We start from the raw sequence: 26,320 nt of genomic DNA on the forward strand, positions 1-26,320 counted from the left end.
ATTTTTTCCCTTTGAAATATGCTTTTCCAGTCTTGGACTCAAACTGTGATCTTGTTAATAGACAAATATTTAGGCAAAATAAAATTTTCTATTATCTGTCATGTTCATTTGGGCTTAATAATAGGCAAGATAATAAAAGCTTATAAATTTAAGCTTATACTAAAGATAAGTATAAGCAAAAGCACAGAACATAAAAATTAGCAGCAATTTTAACAATAGGTTAAAGTTTTTCAAACATGGCGAAAGGACTTTACTTTGTTCTTAATTCTTCTGAAGTCAAAGAAGATGGGAAACAATTTCATTATTTAAAAGAAAAATCATGTTTATACTTAACGTACGAAACTTTAACTAAATATTTATATGAAATATGTATACTAAAATTTTAATTTTAATTTATTATAAAATATGTCACAATTTGAATTTAATAAAATAATATTCTTATTACCTTTCATATAAATTGAGCTGCCGTATGAAAAGCAATTTTGTATTAAAATCCATTTCAGTGTCTGAACAATAATTTTTCTTTCAAATAAAGCCACAAATTCATTTCCTTTGTTAATAAGAAAGTAAATAAATTTCCCTAAATGCAGATTCAATATTTCATCGATTTTCAAATAGAATATAACTGGAAAGGCCATTTTTCTTTCTTTCTTTAAAATAGGAAAATTTATAAAACTTTACGCAATTTCGACACATGCGTAGAAATACATTTGGAATTTACATGAATCAGACAGTTCTGCTAGCATGCAACTTTCTACTTTTTCAAAGTATTGAAAAATAGCTTCTAAAAAAAAGAAGTATTTTCATTTCTCAACATCATCTTTTTTCGCCATTTTTGTATAAATCTTGAACTTTGTTTAATATAAAATGAAGAATTAAATAAATATCTTTGCAATGGCATAGTCGAAATTTTGTAAACATATGTACTTTATTTCCATTCATGTTTTTCCATGTATAAATCCATAGATATGAATGAATTGCTTGAGAATTTGCCTAGACCAATACTTTTTTGCCATTAGGGTAAAAAAATAAATAAACGTTTGCTTGGAGTAGTAACTCTTACTTTCTCTATACAAAAATATTTCGTATTTATCTCGTAGCAAAATAACTCTTCGAATAAGAATTGTGACCATTTAAGCAGCCTTTCTAGAAAACTGAACCACTATTGCTATTGCATTCGTTTTACTCCGTGCTTAAATTTCTGAGAGATAAAAGAGTATTTTAAAATTTCATTTAAACTAGTTATTTATAATTATGAGATTAAACCAATCATGTTTAGTTTACATTTTCGTTACAAAACATAAAGCACTTGGTGGGATCTTTAGACATTTGAATGCTAGAATTTAATGGCTATTTATATTTTAAGCCTCAACTTTTTCCTTTTTTTTTTTTTTTTTTTGGAAATTATGCTCAAGTGTCAAATAAATCGAAAATATTAAAACATTGAAAGAGTTGTATAGTAAAAAAATGGAGAATGCAACCTTTGTATATTTGATTCCCCCCCCCCGCCAAAGACAAAAGCCAAATGGAAAAAATGGGCCACTATGAAGCAACACATCCATTCTGATAAAACCGCAATTCACCAAAAAGGACAAAACAGAAGACATGAATCAGGCTCATTTGTCCTACGGTATAATAAATAATAAAATCAAATATTACGTAGATAAAATAGAAAAAAAACATTTAAAATATGGCGAAAAAGGAAATATGAAATAGTATAATAAATAAGAGCATAATAATGTTCCAAAATATTATTGATTGAGCATTCTTTAGTTATTTAGTCAATTGTTTCTCAACATCATAATCGTCGTATTCCTGATAAATTCGATTTTCAATAAGGTTTTCTGTTCCATTTCCATCCAGCCAGAAAGGCACGCTGATTATTCTGAAGTTTCCATTCTTAGATAATTTGTAGAATCGTACCTATTCCTTTCCTGCAAGAACACTTTGCCATAAAGTATGGTTCGATAAATATTAACTACTTAAGCACGTTCGATGTGTCTGCCAGTCAATCAAAAACTTTATTTTGGTGCAGTCGATATACATTTTTTTTTTATATAACAAAGATGAAATCTTATTCACTTTATCGTAATTTTTTGCAAAATTTACCATAAAACCATTTATATATGCGTCATCGCTTGACTTTAAAAAGGTGAGCTTCAGGGATTTAAATAAATAAATACTACAGCTAACTGGTTACATTCATCAAGGTAGTGACAATTCAGTTAAAGTACATATTTTCTTGGATTCTTTTGATGTTGACTTTGTCAAAGAGGTGTTTCGTCCGTTTGTCTTTCAAAGTTTCCTTCCGTCTATGTTTACAAGAAATATTAATTTTAATTCTACCTTCAGTTTTTTATTTGAATACGCGATTTATTGAAATAATTCCGCATTCAAACTCCTACATATTATCTGGTTGTAAACCAAATTCTTTAACTGAAGGATTCGTGGAATTTTATTTAAATACACGCTTCATATTTTTCTTAATTCTTAAATGATCGATTTTGATTTTTAAGACTATGTAAGTTTAAATATTTTAGTATTTTTAAAAGACTAAATTTCCAAATAAAGCATTGGATGGCAACGTAAATTTAAATGTGTTATAAATTTATATTATCAAAACAATGGAATTAAAAATAAATATTTAATTTGAATAAATGAGCACTAACTGACGGGAAGGAAAAGGGAGTCTATACATTGATATAGAGATAATTTTAGGAAATTATTCGTATCTCCAACAATTTAACTTAATATAGCTTTGGTTATTAAATTGAATTAAAATTTTATAAAATTGATATAATCGAATAAAGGAAAGAATTTTATTATTATTTAAAGTTGAAAATTCGACGTATTGATCTCATTATTCCTATGAATCACCTATTCCTTTCCTGCAAGAACACTTTGAAGCACATATTCAATTCTATTATAGAGACTTACTTTATATTTTACCAAATATATACCCATATTTATTGGGTATATATTTGTTAGTATGCTATATTTATTGTGTATATATTTGAACTAATCGTTATTTGAATAAGAATAAAATGCTTTTGTTGTACTATTTTCTTATCATTATGTTAATGATGTAGATGTTGCATCATTAAATCATAATAATTTCATTCCAATCTCGAAACGCAGTTGATTACTTTTCAATCACAATGGAGATGTCTAATCACCCTCTAATGATTTTGCCTTATGCTTTTTAAGCATCAGTTGAGTTTATTGTGAAAATAAAGCAGTAAAAACTCCATTGTTGCCTTTAAGGAACGATAAATGCTTCAAAATTCCAAAGGAAAAAAAAATATTTGTTAGAATTCCTTTAGATAGGTATACTATCTGTAAACTGAATGATAGAAAATCTTTACTATAAAAATAAAAAAAAAGAAACTAGTACTATTAAAAAAAATAAAACGGGAGAGTGCACAGAATGTCTTTTTACATCTTGGAAATGTAACCGTTACACTAACAAACGAATTCAGTTGTTATGGGACAGGTGGGCAGACTAATGGCAAATTATTGAATGCTCTACCTTTGCTCACTAGCCCATAAATAGAGCGATAGACCCATAAGATTCTTCTTATAAAATATTTGATATAAGATTTGTTATATGAAGAATTTAACGGCCGATGCAATCATGACGAATGAATGAGCTAAAACATCATCATGTTACAATGTTTCAACATAGAAGTCCAACCACTGTACCTTAAAAGTACCTATCGATATTTTCCCCTAATCTACACATAATTACCATTTTAAATCGAAGATGAATAAGCACAAAGTTACTACAAAATTTGGCAGTTCCTTTTTTAGAATCCAATGCCAAGACAGATTTATTTTCTTAGCTTTCTTGGATTACAACTTTAACCTTTCTTTTGGTTCATTTATCTATTACATGGCTACACTACTGTGAAATCCAAAACAAATAGAACAAAATCAGATGAAATTAATACTTTTTCTTAGATAAAAAAAACCCGAAAGAGCTATAGACATTTTGATATCCGCAGTAATATTATCCAAAATCAATAATCAGTAATAATTAACTGAAAGAATCAACTTTTAAAATTTAAAGCTTAAATATATAGAAAAATATTTTACGAAACAAAATAATAGAGGTTTTAAAATTTCTTAAATTCACAAGACAATAATATGCTGCGAAAGAAATTATTTTTCTCAATTCCCCGTCATAAAAATTCACACTTAACTTCAGATTTGATTAATTAAATTTAAAAACATCTCAAAATTAAGAAGACTTTTATCATCTTATTTCTTAACAAGTAGGATAGCGTGAGTAGAAATAATTTTCTCTCTCCAAATTTCAAACATAATTAGCCTTTTTAACATTTAACTCAGTGAAACAGTTGTTTTTAGATGGAAACGTTTCTTCCTATTTAGTGCAAAACGTCATTAATTTTTTATTTTTTTAAATGAATATTACATCGACAATTGTTTTGTATTCCTTTTCCACACGTGTTTATTTTTTTAGCGAAATTAATATTAAATAAACCTATTTAGAATTTTATTTATATTTCCAATTATGAAAGCAATTATCGGGGGGATTTTCTGTCTTTTTCTTGTTGCAATTATTGATCCCATCCTCTCCAAAAAAAGTAACATTTTACTGCTTTTTATATGAATCAATTAAAATGTCTAATATTTCTAAAAGAGCAACTTAACAGTATTTAATATTTTGCTTTTACACTTATAACTTTCAGTTCTATTGTTGTTGAAAAATAATTCCAATGCTTCATAAGCGGCATCTAATTGTAGAAGATATAATTATAAAGCAAAATGAGAGCATGTTTTTTTTTTACATAATAAAAGTGAAGCAATGCATTAGTAAATGGGAAGAATTTTTCGTATTTCATGTAAAAAGAAAATACATCATCAAAAACTAAAATTCCTTGAAATTTTATAGAACATGTCTATCAAACCATTCAGTGACCAGAATGGTTGCGGATATGCGGGTATGAGACGGCGTTCTATTCTATAGTGTAAAATAACAATATCCTTAAATATATATAAAAAAACATGAATTTTTATTTACATGCATTTCATGCAAATCTTCATTTTAGCCAATCTTGATGATACTTGGCACATGTGCTTTTCCAGATAAGTTACAGGTTGCTGTTGATGTTTCAAGTCCAAAAATTAATTAAAATATTTTAATTAAAAACTAAGTACATTTAGGTGTTTTTAAGCCATATCTTACGAAAATATTATTTCACATAAACAATTTCATTATCCTAAAATTAAAATAAAACGTTGATAATATTATTTTTACTATTATAGAATTTTTTGACGTAATCTAATATTAATATACAGATATGCACTCAATAATTACTCTTTAATTATTAAGTGCATATCTGGTTGCTGGAGAAGAAAAAGAAATTAGAAATTTTATCAAAAAGTAATAATAAGTTATGAGTTAATGGTAATAAATTTTGAATAAAATATAATAATTTTTTGTGTCATTTTATGATTGATTTAGTCTTGAGATTTTTTTATGAGTTTTGAGAATTTCCTACAATATTTTTTTTTACATAATTTTCAACAATCTTTTGCTTTTCTCATTTATTTATCAAATATTTAATCACTTTATTTTCTCTAATTGCAGAAAGCTAGGTAAGAAAAAATTTGCTTAATTCTTCAGCAGTTTATTTCAGGAATCAGAAAGTCAAATTAAAATTTAGCAAAAAACGACCCTTAGTTTAATATAAATGAGTAATATAGTTACAAATCTTATGAAATTATGGCACTATCATTTCATGGGAATTCAGTTTATTAAGATTTTGAGCCATATACACTTTATTACAAAATAGGTTTAATGTTATGGATATAGCATGGATTCTAAGCCTATTCTGATTCAGCATTTAAAATAATTTTGTTGAGAGAATTAGGAACATAAAATCACCTATAAGGAATTTAAGTGAAAGTTCCTGGATGAAACAATGTGGAAAGGAATGCAATTGACGAGAGCTTCCCATCAAGAAGCTACAAGTGTAAGAAAAAAAAAATATTCGAAGTTAAGATAAGGACGGATGAAAGATAAAGGTTTTATTAAATAAGCTTTTTAACCTCTGTCTTCCTCATTAACCTCTGCTACCGAAGATTTTTATTGCAATAGTTATTCTTATCGATGAGGTGATAATGCGTCTGATTTGTGTAATTGTGTTCTTCATTATAAGCACATGAATGTTGTCTACACGATGTTGTTTGAGATTCTGAACACCCTACCATATATGGTAACAATATTGTTGAGCATTGTGGAATCATGAGGCCCCAACTGTAAAAGGAATTTCTTTCACATTAAATCATCTGCATTATCCATCTAAGATTCCAATTATTATTCTATGTTGTTGGACAATTTGGAATCATGAGATCAAACTATAAAATCAGTTTGTTTCATATTAAATAATCTGCATTATCCATTTGCATTTCCAATGATTATTGTATATTGTATCAATATTGTTGGACATTTCGGAAAAAAGAATCCCAACTGTAAATGGAGTTTGTTTCACCTTAAATCATTTGTATTATCCACCTATGATTCCAATGATTACATTAATTTAGACAGAAACTGTATATAAATTTTCCGTCAGAGTCATTTTTATAAGGAGAAGTACGTGATTAATTAAACCAATTAATTTCATTTGTGTAAGGAATCACGTAATCATGTAAAGCAATTTAACCTTTGTAAAATGTGAAGAAAAGTTTGGAAGCAGTGTTCCTCCTGAAAGTGTCCAACATATACTCATTAGGAGAGTATGGACTGAAGCAGATAGCATTTCTTTTGTAATATAGTGTCTACTTCGAGAATTTGGTACGTCAGGCGGATATTAGCTGTTTACCATGTGAAATCTGTCGTCTGCGTACCAATGGATAATAAGAATCAGAAAGTGTACCTTCGAATATTGAAAGCTCCATGTGACAATAGTTAGATGTAGTTCTGTTCTTTCACCTAAAAACACTACTCCCATGAGATAACTTTACTTTCTGTAGAGGGATCTCTTTCCTTGTGTTAAAAGGAAGATATCGAGTTTGCTTCCCGCCTTTTGTGAACACATCGAGAATCAATTTGTACAGCAAAACATGCCTCATCATTAAATAAAACCGATCTCAAAAATTTCAGTACAGTATGCATGCGTACATGCCAAATCTAACTCTCTTTCCTAGAGGAAATAAGCTGGAGGCAGAAAACCAGTAGTCTAACTCTTTCATGCAGCCTCTTATGCTATGTTGTACTGATATTATATTTCCAGTAGCAGAAATAACATGGATCCAAGATGATAGAGATAGTAGTTTTGTTATACTGATACTATTCTTCTAATAGCATAAATAAACATGCATACAAAGGGAAACATAGATGTTAATTATGTCAGAAATACTGGTCGTTTGAAGAAGTGATAATTCCTGGCCTACCTCCAGGTTATCTCCCAGAAAGTGAATAAGAAACTAGAAGCTGATTCCGCAATGGACTCGCCATGGAGTTCTGTGAAATTCTGTGAAATTTGACGGTCGTTGGTTGGAGAAAAGGGTGACAGTTCAGGTATTGTCCTCGTCATCTGACCATGAAGTCCATCCTAAAATAGCCTTACTATTACTTTAAAACGGGACGTTAATATAACTTAACTAACTGACTGTCGTTGGCCTGAAGGTCTGAAATGCAATTTTGCTAACAATGTCGCCTCGATCTCATTTTTACACTTTACACAATACCATACTTTAAGATAGAGTAAAAAAAAAAAGCACTCCTCAAATTTTTTTTTTCGAATTTGGAAACTTTCAGGATAATTTATCGATTATTCTAGTACAGAATGTTTAAAAAAAGTGACTTTTTTTTTCTTCTCATGCTTGAAACTTTCCATCGTGAAAAGAAAAAAAATCATTCTAACCGATTTCTGAGAAAAGAATAGAAAAATCTTTTCTGTCTTCCAGAAAGTGCTTATAAGTCAAGACATTTCACTAAGAAAGGAGAAGGCATTCCTATACATGCTCCCTCACTCTCTTGCAACTGTTTCCAAGGAAAGAATTACAGGAAGCTTTTTTTCTGGGCAATCAACTATGAGTACCTAAGGCAGGCCATCTGAAAGTGCTCATATCAGAGTATCACCTCTTTGTGGAATTGAATTGCCCATAAGCGGTAGATTCGACTGACGACTATCGTAAACGAATAAAAGTCAGAGAATCTGGGCCGATCTCTTTAACTTTTGCTCAAATTGTTAATTGCAATTTAAAATTTAGGGTTGGCAACAGTTGCTCTTACTCTGGTGAGAAAAATCCAAATTCAATTTTGGAGCAGAAAATTGTAAATGAAATGACACTAGAAATGACAGTGAAAGAAAATTAGCTATCTAAATTTGAAATGGAATTATAACTATCGACCTTAAGAATTCTCTATTCTCGAGAAATTACCCTAATTGATTTAACAAGGGCCCTACAAATTGAAAAATAGGATACATGGAACTATCTCAACAATAAACTAATTGATAAAGAAAAAAAATTGTTATTCTAATCAAATTTTTGCCGTTTTTTTAAGTGAAATTTTCTAAAAAATAGTCTTTTGCTGGAACATATAATAGAACGGTGCATTTTTTCCAGAAAAGTATTGAAAAATTTATGTCCCACCAGTTAAATAGAGTAACAAGAATTTATTACGGTTATGGTAGAATTTCTCTACCCTTTGAATCCTGCTCTTGGATTAATTGAAAATTGGCATAATAAGAATTCAGTTGGTGAGCCTACATTCTTTTAAATTCATCGAGAAGTATCAATTAGGTTATTCGCTTATTTTACATCGAATAAATACTTTCTCTTGTGTTGTCTTTATATAGAACTATGCAAACTAAGGCAGTGGGAATCATTGTTAAAGTTCAACTGATCGAAGATATGACTAAGAGCTTGAAATGGTCCTCATTTAATCAAGCCTGTATTGTTCTATTTTTCGAAAATCGTAATCTATTTTTCTTAAATAATAAAAGAAGATTATGTGACTGTTCTTCTGTTACTAATAAAACAACAATAATAATTCATCATCAAATTATTCTAACAAAATTATCTGAATTTTTACGAAATCAAAATTCATTGCCTCATAACTGTTAATATGGAAGTTAAAATAATGCTTTGTATGGAATAAAACAATGAGTGGAGTTGAAGTTTAAATAGTTTAATATGTCGTCTTCCATTCAGGAATATATCTGACAAACGAAAGAAGCGCATTTTTTGCAGCATTTGACACTATTTTTGATTGTATAACAAAACCTGAAGCTTTTAAAAGTTATTAATAGATACTGCCTTATATTTGGCGATTGCATGATCTATGTTATTTCTGAGTTAAATGCATGACAGAAATAATACAATGTCATCAATTAATTTAGGTCATAAATTATATTTCTATTATTTAGGACAATTCTAAATTAAATGTATATAACAGAAGAGTTATAAGCCTTCATAAATTTTTTATACAGATATGATAAATGTGATTCATATATGTGTAGAAATACCTGAATTTGAATAAGTTGATGATTCAAATAAATCCGATCAATGACCATGTGAGTTGATGATTTGAGTATGTGAAACAGTAATGAATAAGAAACTGTGTAAAAAAAATTTGATCAATAATAAATTTGATGTGTAACGCTAATTATTTGGTTAACTAATAAGATTTCAAAATAGATTTCACTAAATCTTAGAGTCACATTGAATTTATTTATGTATGATCAATAAATAATGACAAATTTATTATCTACTTTCATTTGGTAATTCAATACTCGGACTAATTTAGATATCCAAGGTAATTTACCCATGGAATTAAATGCATTTAATAATGAAGCTATGCTTTATTTAATTAGAATAACTCTAAAAGTCATTGAATAATTCTAATAAACTGGAATAACGTCAAAAAATAGATTTAAAATGAGAAAAATGTTATAAACTATTCAAAATTATGAATATTCTACAAAAGTATGATGTGAGAAAATGATCTTTTTCATTAAATGTTATAAAATCAAAATATATTATGACTTAAGTATCAATCTAAAAACTGCTTGTTTATTTGCTTGCTGTTATTGCAATTTTTAAAAGACTTGTTTCATCTTTTAAAGATATAGAATTTTATAATCAATTTTTGTTTTTTCTCAATACTCTTGAGTTTTAAATTGTATTACATTTATATATATTCCCTTTTAGCAAATTATTTTAATATTTTCAAAAAGAAATCAATTAACAAATTAATTTAATTAAACTTCGAATTCATAACAGTGGCGCCATCTAGTGGTGCAGAAAAAATCGATCGCAAGTTTCTATAACTTATATAACAATGAATTATTTTTCAAAGATTAACAGTGGGAAAAATTGAAATAAAAATATGTATCTTTTATTTTACTAATAGAAATATGCATTTAATAATACTTTATTTCAATTTATTTTATAATAAAAAGCTATTTAAATTCGCAAATAGCAGCATTATATTTGGATCATAAAAATATCTAGCTAACATTCAAAAGTTCAAACCGTTAATCGACATCCACTTCCTTATTTCGTATCCAATAAAACGGGCAGTCCTTAACCAAGTTTCGAGATATTACTCTATTAGCATATTTAACGGCCTGATCTAAATATACACACCCCCTTCAACAAACTAGCAAATTTGCTCGCGAATAATCGTGAACGATAAAATGAATGGAGTGCTATTTGATGAATTATGCAAGGGACGTTTGAGTTAAATTTTTGGATAAGAATGCTTTCCTCCGTCTCTTTAATTGCTGATGTATTTTGTCGTTGGTCGAAGAATAAGAAAGAAGTTACTGCCATTAATTCCTTGGTTAATCGCGGCACCAAATCTCCCTACGTACTTATTTGTCCACTGGTATTAACGTGTTCTGGTGCTTGAGAATTTTAATTTTCTCAGTGGATTACCCAAGGTTCGCAATTCGGGATGTTAAATGTTGTTCTGCATGTTTCGGAAATACTGCTCGCAGATTTAAAAGATTTTGCTTAGTAATTTTCCTTGCTAAAGGCGTATCAAAAGAAAATGAAATGTATACAAACCCGTTTCTTCAGTTCGAATTTTTCATAGATAAAGGTGCAAATGATTTATTCATATGCATTTTAAATCGTCAGTAATGTTTATTAATATGAGATTTTTAAATATATTTTATTAAGATAATCCTTTATAAAAACTAAAAGGAAGAAATGAGCTATTTTTAAAAAAATAAGGAAGGAATTTTTGCTGAAAGAATTTTTAAAACGTTGGATAATATCGACTGTATGCAAATATAGACGTTGGTCTTTCATTTTGACTTTTGAAAAAAATGAGAACTCAATTAAAATATGTATATTTTTTTTAAATTAACGTATATTAATATAAAAATAAAAGAAATCAAATTACTTTTATTCCCATTGCTTAATATCAGCAAGCTGATATTTTATCTTTTGATGAACAGAATTTCATCAACTACCGCATCTACTTTATCGTTTTGAATGAGAGAAAACTATTAACAAATAAATCGTTTTTTCTGTCAGAGGAATTATTTGTTAAGCTTACTTACTTTTTAAAATTGTATTTATAATTTTTTAGAATTGATGAAAATTAATAGATTAACAGTTTAAATTAAGAGAAGATAAATTAACAGTTATTCGCACGGAATATTCTAAATAGATGCCCAATGCCCAATTTTTCATTTAAAAATCTATTATCATAAAATGTAGCGTTTTTTAATATAAGTGACAATAAATTATTTTTCCTTTAATCCAAGACGCATAACACGATTAATTTAAAAAAAAATCGTGTTATTTTAAATAAACAAGAGTAAAAAATTGAGAAAAAAAATAAAATACAAAACATTTAAAAATAAATAAAGCAAAAAATAAAAATAATAAAAATAAAATTGAAAAGCAATTTCGAAATTTGAATTAAAATTGACAAACAAGTTCAATTCCAATTCCAGTATTTTAAAATCTTATGCAAGATAAAAAAAAACACAGATAAGTAATTTTCTTAATCATTTATTAAATTTTTAAAGTTATTCAAAGAAGCAAAAAACGCTTACGTAGAAATATGATTAATTTCACACTATATATTGAAACCTTATAGCGGAAGAAATAAAAAAAGATGTAATAATAGTGTTTCGATTTCATTTTATACATTATAAGAATCAATAAGAAATAAAATCTCGAAAATTACTTAAAACTGTTGCATTTTAAAACAGAAGGAAAAGCCCAAAATTCTTATTAAGAATTCCTTGGAAAAATACCATGGTTTCAGACTCTATTTAAAATTAGAAGTGTGTTTTCAACATTTTTTTATGAAATTTCTAGTTAATAAAATATAATGAAAGTGATTTTTCCTTTTATATCCTTTATCCATAAGTAGTTTTGAGATTTTTTTTTTTTGTGACAAGTATTTATTATAAGCCATTTCAAGTATTTTCCATGTAGAGTTTTCGGTTATCGACATTTTTCAAACATTTTTTCTTCTTCTATAGGCTACCAACTTTGTTTCTGTCAGCTTTTATACTTATTTAAGCTATTTTAATTATTAATGTTCTATAAAATGAAAGCACAGTTTTAATTTTTAACTTCAGTAGAAAACTATTGTTTTCATGTTGTTAAAAACTATGCAGTAGTATGTAAAATTAAAGAGAAAAAACACTGGAAATTCATTAATGTGTAGGAAATTCTGATTGTTAGAAAGAATAAACTTCTACACATTCTTATTCAAGCATAAATTGTTTTATTTTCGGTAAAAATCTCAGATTTTTTCTAAGACTTGAAAAGTATACATATTAGACTGTTAGATACTCCCTGAACCAGAAAATAATTATAATTTTGAAGAATTGAGATTAATTTGAAGAAATGATCATTTCATAATTTAATTAAGGATTTAAACACTTGAGATCATAGAAAAGGATTAACATTCCAAATCTTCTTATGTTCTGTTATTAAGTGTTTTTATTTATTGAGAATACTGAAAATTATTCATGAAAAATGAGTTCATTTTCTTCAGATTTATGTTATGTTTCAGATTTATTTACGCTATTATATAACACAATGCAAAATTATTAATCAATTTCTTCTTGATGAAATAACTAAATGTTTAATTCAAGATCAAATGCGGAATTTTTCATTCTTCTGTTTTCACAATGTGAAACGTAACGTATCTCTACGATTTGTTATTTTGAATGCCGTACAATATTGGGAAGAGAGTGCAACGACCTCATTGGGCATTTACTGCTAACAAAAATAATTAGTTTTATATTATATATTTAGTTTATTATTATATATATACAAACTAATATATAGTATAGTTTTTACATATAAAAACTAATATATGAGATAATATATATATATATATATATATATATATATATATATATATATATATATATATATATATATATAGTTTTATATTATACATATTTGCCATGCATAAAATTATGCCATTTATTTATTCTCATATGAGCAATAAACAGAATTATATAACATTAGCACTTGTTATTCCTGAAAAAAAAAATGCAAAATACATAATTTTAAATAATTATAACGGTATTTAATTGCAAAAAGATGCGTTATTTTGAGCAACAGCTTTAAATGAGGTACTCTATATTTTATCTAATATATCAAATTATACAATTCAATTGAGTGTTAAGAACAGTTGGATACAAAAAGATTAGATTGTTTCTACATATGAATAATAAAGAAATAAAAGTATTTAGAAGGAAAAAGAAAACTTTGCTTAGAACGTTCAAGCATAAACATTCTGTTCTAAACAATAAAATAAAATTTCTTAAGTGTAAGTTAACAAAGTCATTTAAACGCAGTTAGCAATTATTTTTAAAAACAGCTGTAAGAAGATCTGAAAGAAGAGGAAAGTATTTTGAAAGTAAAATAATCAACAATTAAAAGAGAGGACTGTAATCAAGATTCTAAAAGTGTTTAAGAAGATTGAAGATTCTTTTTTCAACTCTTCCTCAGCTGTTTTAGGAAGATGATTTATAGCTTAGATGAAGAATAAAAAATGTTGAGTCATGTTCTTGGGAAAGAATTGATCCCGCAAAGTTTTGTTGAGGTATGTTTGGCTTTCGAAGTGATCTTCTGAAACAGGGATTTGTAAATCGAATACACTGTTTGAAAAAAGAATCCCATATTTTAATATTTGCCAATTGAAAAAAATGTATTAGGCTGAAAAATCAAGTTGAATGTTATCCTTGAATTTAAACGAATTTTTTTTAAATGTATTTCGTTTTATAAAAAAAATATTTTAATTGTAAATTCTATTTCGAAATAAATTTGATCAAATTAGAATTTTTGTAAATTTAGCCATCCCAGTAATTACTTTTAATATTATATGTAAGAAACATTTCATAAAATTATTTGTGAGAGGTTTTAAACTTGAAATATTTGGTTAGATAATATTTTTTTTTTTTTTTTTTTTTTTTTTTTTTTTTTACATTTGGTAATATAACCTTTTAGAAAAAATATATTGAATATTTAAAAAAATTTTTATACTTTTCATTTAAATGTTTTATTACCTTCAACAAAATTATTTTCCTAAATGAAGAATTAAATAATTTGCATTCTAAAAGAGGTTGTTGTATTTGCATATAAAATAGCTTAAAGATAAGCATAAAAATAACTTAGAGGACCTTCTAACTTTATATATTTTGCTTCTTAAAGACATAAACAACATATACAAATGGGCAAGATGATTGAAGATATTTACTTAATTACATACAAAGCTGTTTTCATCATAGAATTAGCTGTTTTCATATAAAATATATTTTATATGAAATATAAAATATATTATTCATATAACTATATATATGTACAGTTAAAAGGCAGAATTATTAATAATTTTCTGAAAGAATTTAAATTTATTTTTAATTTTCGAAAGCGAATTTATCAAAAATATACACATTTTAGTGATTTTTCATTTTTCATACTAAACAAATCTATTTTTAGTATAATGTGATCTTGCTTTCCATGAACATGATTATTAAAAGCAGAATGAGTTAAGGGTATAAAATTTGGCCTTAAAAGACTTAAAAAGACTTAAAAAAGAGAATATTTGTATTAAACTTTTGACAAAATCTTCTGAAATCCCAATTCATTAATTGATTGCTAAAACACGTTGGAAATAATTGACACAACATTCATTCATAACATCCTTTAGAACTATCTTTGAAATCTTATCCTTATTGTGAAAATAAATGAGCAGGCGGTCACTATTATAAATCCGTAACAATGTATTTATTTATTCGAATCGCTTATGAAGATTTTTTAAAAACATTTCAATTATAGTTTGTAATCTGTATTCTCAAAGTTAAAATTTCAAACCACTTGTGAATCCTCTAAGCTTTCAGCAAAAAAAAAAAAAAAAAAAAAAAAAGACATTTTTAAGAAATATAATGACAAAAAGGCATCGAAGGGCAATTTTTGCTCAGTGAGCCGAAACAGATTTCGGATAAGTGTTCTTTCCACTTCACTGTTGTACATCTTTGTGAAATTTTTTATCTCAAAGATCGAAGAATAAAAGGCCTCAATTGCATATTTTTTTCTTCTTTTCATTTTAGAATGAAGTTAAACACAAACTACTTTGTATTGAAAAAACATACGTGAAGATCCATGACTGAAGACTTACACTGGTTTGACACATGCATTTTGAAAAATGATTTACCATTTAGTATAAAATAAAGTTTGGAAGTAATGACCAAAATGTATATTTGCCCTTTGAAGATTCTAAAATGTCTGTTTGGATTTTAAAGCATTAGTTCTTCGTCGAATCTGCTATATCAATATTTTGCGATGCATTTAATTTAGAAGTTCATACATAGAAAAGAATGCGTTAAGAAGGCTAATTATGCTCATGTGATGCATGCCGAATGCATAAATCTAATTTGAATTAGGAGGTAAAAACAAATGATTTAACAAAGAGGAAGAAAATGTGTTGTTAAATATTAGATGACATGCGTAAATGAGCTTGTTATTCGAATTCTAGGTCAAAACATTCTATCCAATTAAATGAAAGTTACAAAATATCAGTCCCTAACTTGCTACTTGAAATTAGAATGGCTTATTCTATGAATAGTTTGATTGATAAAAAACTTCTTTTTTACATTTATGCATTAAAACATGTCAGAATACTAATTTACAAAGAATGGAAAAGAAGAAAGAAATTACAATATTTAAATAAACATTCAAAATCTTTTTTCTATATACTATACATATTTATGCACTTTTAATGTAAGCAAAATCAATCTATATATTAATAATAATTAATTAAACAGAAATATACACGGAAAAAATATCGCGATTTCCATCAACGTTATTGTACAGAATTCTGCTTGGGTTGATTGGCAATCAGTAGGATTATTTGTATATATAATAAGGAAATTGAAATAATTGAAAAACATAATATGCCAGATGGATATATGTGTTAACATTGTGGATGGATATATGTGCTCTTTATACAAAATTAGATTAATTTATATTAGATGGATATATGTGCTCTTTATATAAAAGAGGTAGAACAGTATAAAATATTTGACTAAAAAAAGGTAATGTTAAGAAAATTGAGACTCGCATTTCGATACCTTTTCACAAAATGACGAAGTTAAACAAAAAATGCTCGATATTGAGAAATAATTTTATAAAGTAGAGAGGAAAATACATCCCTTGACTAATATAAAATGTATGTTTCATTTATATTAGTCAAGGGATACATTATTTTAAATTATACAACATATATCACGTTAGAATGAATTGATTTAATTTCTTAATCTACATTGATATCTCTAACTCAACCGCATCGAAATTTAAATTAGCAATAATTGTAAAAATAAATTTTCCCATTAATAAATCAGAGAACATGAAATTCATTGGATTCTACAACGCTCAAATAAAAATCTTGTCATAACATTTTGTTTTAAAATTATACACTCTCGCAGATAAAATATTATTCGGCTTGTGAAATAAATTAAACATAAGCCCATTCATCAATAATTTAATCAATCATAGTTAATGTTGAGATAATGATAGCTTGTTGTCTTATGATTATAAGATATCGTTTTAAAATGATGAAACTCATTAATTGTCGAGAAATTAATAGTCTAATTTCTAAACATCTTTTCATGTGCACTATTAAACGAATAAAAGGCTTGGTTTCCTGCATATTTAATTAGTAGCAAACATTTGTTGAGAGTAGTTAATAATTTTCAAATGGAAAGTATTTTAATTTAACAATCATTAAGAGCATTTCAAATAAGCTTCAAAATTTCAAATTACGCTGAATTCCGGCATTAAAGGGTGGAAAAGAGTTTGCAAAGGCTTTCGTGATCACCTTGTAGTTTCGAATTCGGCTGGGAATCCAACCCATAATCAATTAGAACTGCTTTGTGCGGCAATCGAATGAAATACATGGAATCTTTGCAGGTGAGTTTTCGAATTAATAGTTTGATAATCTTGCGAGAAACACTGTGGAGATGAGGAGTAAATTCAACGCACGTTTCCTTTTCGTTGCAACTGTGCCGTGTTTTATGTAGAAATAATTTAACAGAACTCTTGCACTTTTGTCTTTGAGTTTGAAACGAAAATTTGTATTTCGTAACTGAAACATTTTTTCCCCATAATAGTAATAATTCCTTAAAAATATAAGAAGCATTTAAACAATAAATATTCTTTAATCCCTTTACATATGACATTTTCATCTTCATTAATAATCGAGATGAATATATGTGTGTTTTGGCTCTCTCCAGGCAAGACCATTTGATCTATATCTGTCAACTGTTAGACATATATATTCTGATGGGTGTAAATCTGTCCCTAGGACAGATTTTTAAAAATTTAATTTAGAATTTTGAATAATTAAAAACTAAGATGGATTTTGGTATTCTTTTGCTATAATTTCCAAACATATTACTGTATGAAACTGAGTTTTACACCGTTTCCAAGTTTAATAGGTATAAAGTATGTTCTTTTTCATAACACTAATTTGATGGCTGTGCACATTTTTAAAAATATAGTTTTTTTTTTAATTAATTCCTAACACTATATTGTTCAATTATTTTCAGTGTATCCATGTTGATTTTATCTCTGAATTTTCTTCCATTGTTGAAAGCTAAAGAAAAGAAGAAAGAATATGCTTAAATCTGTTACAATATGAATTGAAAATTGAAGTTACAATGTCTGGAAGGCTAAAAAAAATTTTAAAAAAAATTAAGAGCTGGATATTTTATTCTTTAATTTTTTCTTCTTTTCATTAGAAATGCTATCGTACAGAATAAATAGAACTTAAGTAAGGCATTTAAAATAGCACGGCTTTGGGGAGATCATGGATATTAAGTTATACCTTAATCATTTAACTGAAATCAACATAACTAATATCCCCGATGGACCACGTGGTCGCCAAAAGCGTCTAGTATAATATAGAAGAGTCGATTAGTTCTCAGAGTATAAAAGTTTAATTGACTGACATCAATTCAAATTTTGAAATTTGTTTTACATTAAGTTATTATAGTTGGTTTCATTAAGAATATATATAGTTTTTATTTTTGATATTTTTTGTGCATGTTTTATGTTTTTGTTCAATAATAGGTAGTAAAGCCTCGTTTATAAATTTAGTATTTATAGCCCATTTAAATTTTTATACCATTTCATCATAGTGCTAATTCTTTTGTAACCATTGCACAGATAAAGTGCTTTATGTGACACAAAGACTGCAGAGGGTAGTTGTACGTTGTATTCAATACTGAAGAAGATTGTAATTATATGAGAGTATATGAATTGTGACTTTAATGCCAACACTTCAGAACTAATCACAATTGGTGAGTTAAAGAAAGATAAATGGACTGGAGCTTATTTAAATAATGATGAAGAAAATGAAGAATTTATTTCATCTTCCTTTAAAAATTCAATAGGGCCCACTGAAAAACTTTGACCTTATTTTGCTTATAAAATTTAATTCATAATATTGTGTTTAATTCTCACAAACAATCCGTATGTCAGACAATAGTAAAATATTAATTTTTAACAAAAAGTGTATAATTTGTAAGAAATATGTAACATAATTAAAATAATGATGTAAATTATAAAAAAAGTGCCTAATTTGAATTCAAGTTAATATCAATAAGCAAATACTTCTCAATTTGATTAAATTTAAAATTAACTAATTAAATTAAAAAATATAATTAATTTATTTTAAATTAAATTAGCATACATTTTTTAACCTTCTTTTTATTTCCATGTATTATATCTTACTTGGTTACTTACAAGCAATATACAGTAAAATTTTTATAATTATCATTTTTCTGTAAATTAGTATTAATTGCTTGAATATATAATCATCAAAATTGTTTATTAAAATTTCTATTATAAAACCTATAGTTTTTACATTGTAAATTTATTAACTTTTCATTTAAGATAGTTTGTTCTTAAACTTGGTAAAATTTATCATTTAATGTCATCATGTGTTTATTCGTGCTGGTTTGCATTAGTTAAGCAAATGTAATCTAAACTGTATAGGCTATTTTTGAACACAAAATGTATATAGTTTGTTTCGATCAGAATATTTATTAAATTGTAATTTATTTTTACAAGATAATTAATAAAGGTAATGTATAAAATGTATTTGAAACTGTTTCAAATCGGAAAATTGGTTGAGTATAATATGAGTAATAATATATAAAAACTTACTGAAATTTAGAAATGGAGCTACTTAATTCTTTGTTAAAATTTACATTGCAAAAAGACAGAGAAAATGAATGTAAATGTTTTATTTTTTTATGCATATTTATATTTCAGGGAGGAAAAATGAAAAAAAAAAAAAAAAAAAAAAAACGCTTGGAAAACTTTTATTATTTACTGAAAACATTAATTTATTAAACCTTTGCCCTTGGAAAAGTATTTCGATACATAATTATCCACGTAACACAAATATTTGTTTATTTCTCTGAAAAATAAATATACATAATTGTTTGATTTCTTGTCAAATTTCTTGGAAAAATTAATCTGCATCTTTTTACCATTCTGCCGGCGTTTTTAACAATCAAAATTGAAAAATAAATAAATAAAACGTCAAAATGATGCACCATCTTGAATGGTGAGTGAGAGGCGCTATTCGAGTTCAAAGGGTTAATATCAGGAAGGTTTCAATTCTATTATCGAGGGTAATAGATCAAAAAATAAGAACTGCTGATATTAAGCCTAACTTAAGTATTTATGTTTTGGTTACACATAAATAATTAAGCTACACGAATTCAGATTTATTTAGAAAAAAAATTAATTGTATAAAAATGCTCTTAGCTTCAAAGTTTTAAAAAATAATAAAAAAAAATGAAGTTTTTAAACTTGAAATTATGTTTACACTATCATATGTGCACTTTTTTTCAACAGACTAAAAAAAAAAACTTTTTCAGATATTGTTCTCTAGATATTTTTAAAAGCAATTGCAGAATTCTCACAGCAAATTTTAGAAATCGTGATTTAGAAAAATAGGTTAGAAGCATTTATATTTTATATTCCAGCTTGAAATGCCATGTGTTTTGTCCACGATAACAAATGATGACAACTATAAGTAGGATATTCATAAAAAAAATACCTTGAAAGATAAAGCAAAAAGAAGTAACGGAATTCCAACATAAAATGATATGTGTTCTCGTCATATTGGGAGAGACATCATACTAGGTCAGAAAACTAATCAAGGAGCCTGCTCTGAAAACCTCTCACATGATAGAGTGATTGCAGTGGTTGCCTAACCATATATCTATTCTGACATCTGCTATAGTTAGAAATAGAAAATATCTGTCCTCGATATTTAGGTGCCTTTGGATGGAACTTGAAAGAAATAACAGATTTTTCAGAAACTATTCTTCCTTCTGTGAATTTGTGATTTCAGGTTTTATGATTGTATATTCTTAAATCGGATGTCTTGAGCTATTTTAACTCCTTGCCATGCTTTAAAAATAGAAAAATTTCCATGATAATAAAAGAGAAATAAAATTAAAACCATTTATTAATGATTAAAGGCATTTATAAATGATTAATGCTTCTTTGTATCAACTTTATAAACAGTATCTCATTAATATAATTTATCGTGATAAATTTAATTGAAACCGTAAGGACAACTGATTTTTTTTTAATTATGTATATGGAGAAAATCTTAAAGATGAATGCACTTGAGGAACATTTTCCCAATTGACACATCATTTTGCAGGACATTTCTTAATGGAACATCTGGTCACTATTTAATGAAGCAGAGATATCTAGTTATAAAATTGAGATTAATTTGGTTTGCTTATAAAAATATTAAATGATTCGTAAACTGATTGTTGAATTGGAAGAAAAATTGCTTTTAGCAAGTTAGAAACCGATAGTAAATTCTTTTTTACTTCGGTAAATATTAATGAGACACATGAAATCATAATGTTACAGCAAATGCGATCAGTTGGTTATTACTTATAATAATAAATAGTATTATGTATTATTAGTAGTCAGTCAATATATTTAATCAGTTCATCACACTGATCATTTTTATTAAAAATATCAGTTGGATGTTGCAGTTTCTTACTGTCCCGTTTCTGAATCCCCATTCTGAGGCCAATATCAATTTAATTAAATATTTTATCTTAAATTGGTGTTATATTAAAGTGCTTTAACTTTTTAAAGAAATATTTAGAAGTTTAAATAAATAGAAGGAATATTTAGAAAAAGCAAGGAATGAGAAAAATATTTAGAAGAAAATATTTTATTATAAATTAATTATTTTCAAATATTATGTTATTCTAAATCATTTTAAAATATTAAAAAATTTAGTAAAATATAAAATATTAATATATATATATATATATATATATATATAATCATAATGTTGTTAATTATTTTTACAAAAGAAAATATAATATTTTTTGGGGGGAATTTATCCTTATTTAAAATATTTTTACACTTTAGAAAATTAATTTTTATACTAAAAAAATGCATCATAAGAAAGAAAAACATTTGTAAGATTTTTTTCTAAATTTACTTTGTATAAATGAAATAAATCATAGTTTTTCTTACGATAAATTTAAAGTTTATAATATGAAACTAATCTATAATTTTTAACCTGTTATATTTAAACTTGTTATATTAGAAATTTTTAACTCAAAATTCATTTCTTATTCATAAATAATGCATTGGAATATATTTGTTTCTTGTAACTGATATCAATAAGGTATGTTTGCATTTAATGCACACAAACAGGTTTGAATAATGCATGAATGCATTTATCCGAATCAGAGATAAATATACTGTATTAAGAAACTTTATTTTTGTATTGAATATGAATTCATTTGTTTAAACCTTTAATATTAATTTTCGTGTAAATATTTCATTAACTATTCTTAGATATTTCCATTTTTATAATGTCTACATGTTAAATTTATGATTTTTCTTTTATTCATGTGCATTTCTTAAGTTGCTAGGTACGAGAAAGAAGTTCGACTGTTTTTATCAAAAAATAAAGTTTTGGTGATGTAGTTCAGTTAAAAATAAATTGAATATAAAATATATTACGTGCATTTAAGAGAAATTTAATATTAAACCTACAGTTGCATGCTATTCAATCTGGTTGGGAAATCTGCTGTATTGCACAATTTGCGTGAGCAAATAAGTTTACCTCAACTTAACATATTATTACGTTATATTACTATATTGCTGTATTATAAAATATAATGCATGCCATGCATTATATTATTAAACCAATTCATGCATATAATTCACTTTAAAATGTTTCCGAGTCTGTTTGAAAGGTTACTTTATTCAAAATACAAATTTAAAGAACTTTACAATTAAAAGGTTAAAAATTTTAAAAAATGCAGATAAAGTTTTAGAAATTGTATTTAAATGTGATATCATTTTAAGAGCTAAAACATCTTTGAGAATCATTATATTGATTTATAATTAAACCCTATTCTCAAATTCTCACTTGTGCTTTTTTACCAAATGAATCGGAATTTTAACGTTTTTAAATTTAGAGTGCAAAAATTTATCATGGCAATTTTTCATCAATTATTGTGCAATCCATTCTTTACCAGCCATTTGATTTATACAGTAACTAAGTTCCTTTAGAAATTTACATTGAACTGTTCTACTATCATTATAATGCGTATGTGCGTTGATAAGATCGAACCATCTGTATGGCAGGGATATGGCAGGAATACAAATATTTCGTTATGGATTGAACTAATTCTTAAAAAAAAAATAGATAAAATCTTTAAGTAGTTTACAAACATATTTCCCTAGCAGCTTTTGTTAAGAAATATTCTACATTCCCTCTTATAGTCCGAACCTAGCACCCAATGATTTCCAAATATTTCTGCAAATTTAGCAGGGTTCCTTTTCCTGAAAAATTGTACGAGAATGAATAAGATATTATATAAGATAGTTATCATTTCAAGTTCCATCATTATACGATACGAAGCTTCAAAATATGATCGCAGTGTATGTGGTAATAGTAATTGTCATAAAACACGAGTGACAATTTAATTTAAATTTAGTCGAATGCAATTACCTCAAGAATAATAAAATGCTATTGTTCTGTATTTCATCACATTTTGTGTTTTCTCAGTTACCCAATGATACCTATTTTATTGATATCCTATACATCTCTGTTTCTTTTTCTAAGTAACGCTTGTAATTTGTTATTTGTTCATCGAATTCCCTTGCATTTGTAGAGATATTTAAAAAAGTCCTCTTTTTAGAAATTATAGTTCTTAAAATGAATATACATACCATACACTCTTAGTTCTTTTTCATCTCTCACAGTGTCGAAGAATGGAGCTTCCGAAGACACTTCGCACCTGTATGTTCCTTCTGATGCAAGATCTGTTTTATACATTTGGATGCTTGGACCATGCGGGAATTTATTCTGCAAAAGAAGAAATAAATCAAAAAGACTGAAATTGTTTTGAATTAATTTTATTTTATGTGTGCCAATTAGTCCAATCAAAATATTATTAAAAATAGCAAGTAGTCAAAAAAATATACAGAGAGAAAATTTTATAGCTTTAAGCTGCTGAATTTGATATCCAAAAAAGGCCTATAGATTTCAATCAGATATGAGAAATAGAAGAGAGTGGTGGAAGCTTTAACATCTGCATTATCCGATATGGATACTTTTTATAATTCATTCATAGAATTTTACTCCCTTTTCATTGAAGATTTTTTTCGAATATTAATTTGTTTTTATTTATAGAAGAAAAACAAAGTTTAAAATTTTCCTTCTCTTCATCACTTAACCAATAATATATATATATATATATATATATATATATATATATATATATATATATATATATATATATATATATATATATATATATATATATATATATATATATATATATATATATATATATATATATATATATATATATATATATATATATATATATATATATATATATATATATATATATATATATATATATATATATATGAAGTATTCAAAGGAAGTATTGTGTCTATAGACAAAAATTATAGAGTTCAATCAAATTACAAAGGAAATTTATTCAGAGATGTGTCTTTTCGGCTGTCAGAATATATATCAATACGATAACTACTAAATGTATAAAACTATATAGATAAAATTAAATATACGAATTTTGTACCTGAATTGCTAATTTGTAACAAATTTGAAACCAAATCCGTTAAGGGATCTGCCAGTCTGTACTTTTGCATGTGTGTAAAAACGGTGTGTAAAAATCGTATTAGGTAAATGTAATTCGGATTACAGTTTTTGCATTTTAAATGTAGAATCTTACCAAATTCTCAACTAAGACATTCAAATGTATGACGTTTATCGGGTTTTACTTTTACATTCTTATAAACGCAATTCAAAATCGCAGTGATATAAATAAATGAAATTAGCATTTGATTTTGTTATTACAATTTTTATTCTATCCAATTTTTTTTGTACTCAGTGTGAAACAAGCCATTTTAGACACAAATTCCATTTCTAGTACTGACTGTTTAACTAAATGTCAGTGATTATTCGCTAAAGAACGAGTCTTAAATTTAATAAAAACACTAATGACATGCTAAACATGCTATTCTTGTCAGTATCATGTAATTAAAGCACAAATATCGATTTTCTTTACTGAGCAATGCATGTAGTTCACAATTCTCATTCATGATAGTCTGAAAATAAAAATCGGAGCCCCCATTACATTCACCATATTTCTTAAGCTTCAAAAATTTAAGTATTATTTTTAATAATATTTTTTTTAAGTCAAAGTATTATTTTTAATAATATTTTTTTTAGAGAATATGCGAGAAATATTTAAAGTGCCCACTCTCGATCTTTTTTTTTTTTTTTTGAATAATCACTTTTATAGATTGGAACTTAAAATATACTTAAATCATGCGAAAGTGCAAGGAGGCGAGAAATGAAGTTATTATAACGATCTGAAACCAATAAAACAGAAGCCTGAATCTAAAAACTAGCTAGGACTAAACTCAATCTATTCAAGGACCATAGTTTATAAAAAGCTGTCAAACTTTCTTCACCCACAAGTAAGAAAACATGCATAACTATAATTGATCCACCCTCAAAACGCTCTTAGTTGATAATGTCTGAATTTAATTCCTTGGTTTGAAAATTTTTACTGTCTCATCACTATTCAAACTCTTCAGTGTCTTACTCTTCTATAATGTTGATAAAGGAAAATGCATGTGTTACATGGTATCTTACAACCGAAACCTTACAAGATATATAAGTCAGAGCTCCCAAATTTAGCAGAAGTATTCTCCTAATATAGAGAATGTGCAATTAGGCAGATTTTTTTAAAAATTCCTGTCTGTAATTTAATTAATTTTAAATTCAATAGACCTTCAGCTTTTTATTGTGAAAATTTACAGAATCGTTACTGTCGTAATCGATTTTTTTCTTCATTTTGATTATAAAAAATAATCTTTTTTTTTAGAATACCAATTGAAAAAGATTTTCCAGAATTTTGACCAATTTTCCAGAATTTTGAAAGTTGTTTTTAAATATTCTATTTTTTTACACTTCTTAATAAATTATCCTTGTTGAGAAAAAAAAATCCATCGTCATCAAGCATTTAATTTTTTTAATTTCTTCCATTGTTAAAAGCTAAAGAAGATTTTTTTCCATAATCTGCGCAATTCTAACGTTCAATATGCACAAAAGTGTATTTGTACGGTCTGCAGTATGTTTGGCGAATTGTGCCTAAAACTTGACTTTTGTATAGGTAAACACAAAAAGGTCAAACATATATTTCAACGTCTATCGACACAAAATTATGCTTGCTGATGACAATATCAGATATTA

The 26,320-nt window shown here is 26.4% G+C and overlaps 1 protein-coding gene across 1 annotated transcript in view; it reads right to left on the bottom strand.

Moving 5' to 3' along the window:
• Nucleotides 1-26,320, bottom strand: part of LOC129961609 (synaptogenesis protein syg-2-like) — a 251,873-nt gene that overhangs the window by 66,508 nt on the left and 159,045 nt on the right. Inside the window, exon 3 of the mRNA XM_056075114.1 lies at nt 23,761-23,896. Within this exon, the coding sequence (XP_055931089.1) occupies nt 23,761-23,896 (136 nt within the window). The remainder of the gene's footprint in view (nt 1-23,760; nt 23,897-26,320) is intronic.

Source organism: Argiope bruennichi, chromosome 2 (genome assembly GCF_947563725.1).
Source record: "Argiope bruennichi chromosome 2, qqArgBrue1.1, whole genome shotgun sequence".
Lineage (NCBI taxonomy): Eukaryota > Metazoa > Arthropoda > Arachnida > Araneae > Araneidae > Argiope > Argiope bruennichi.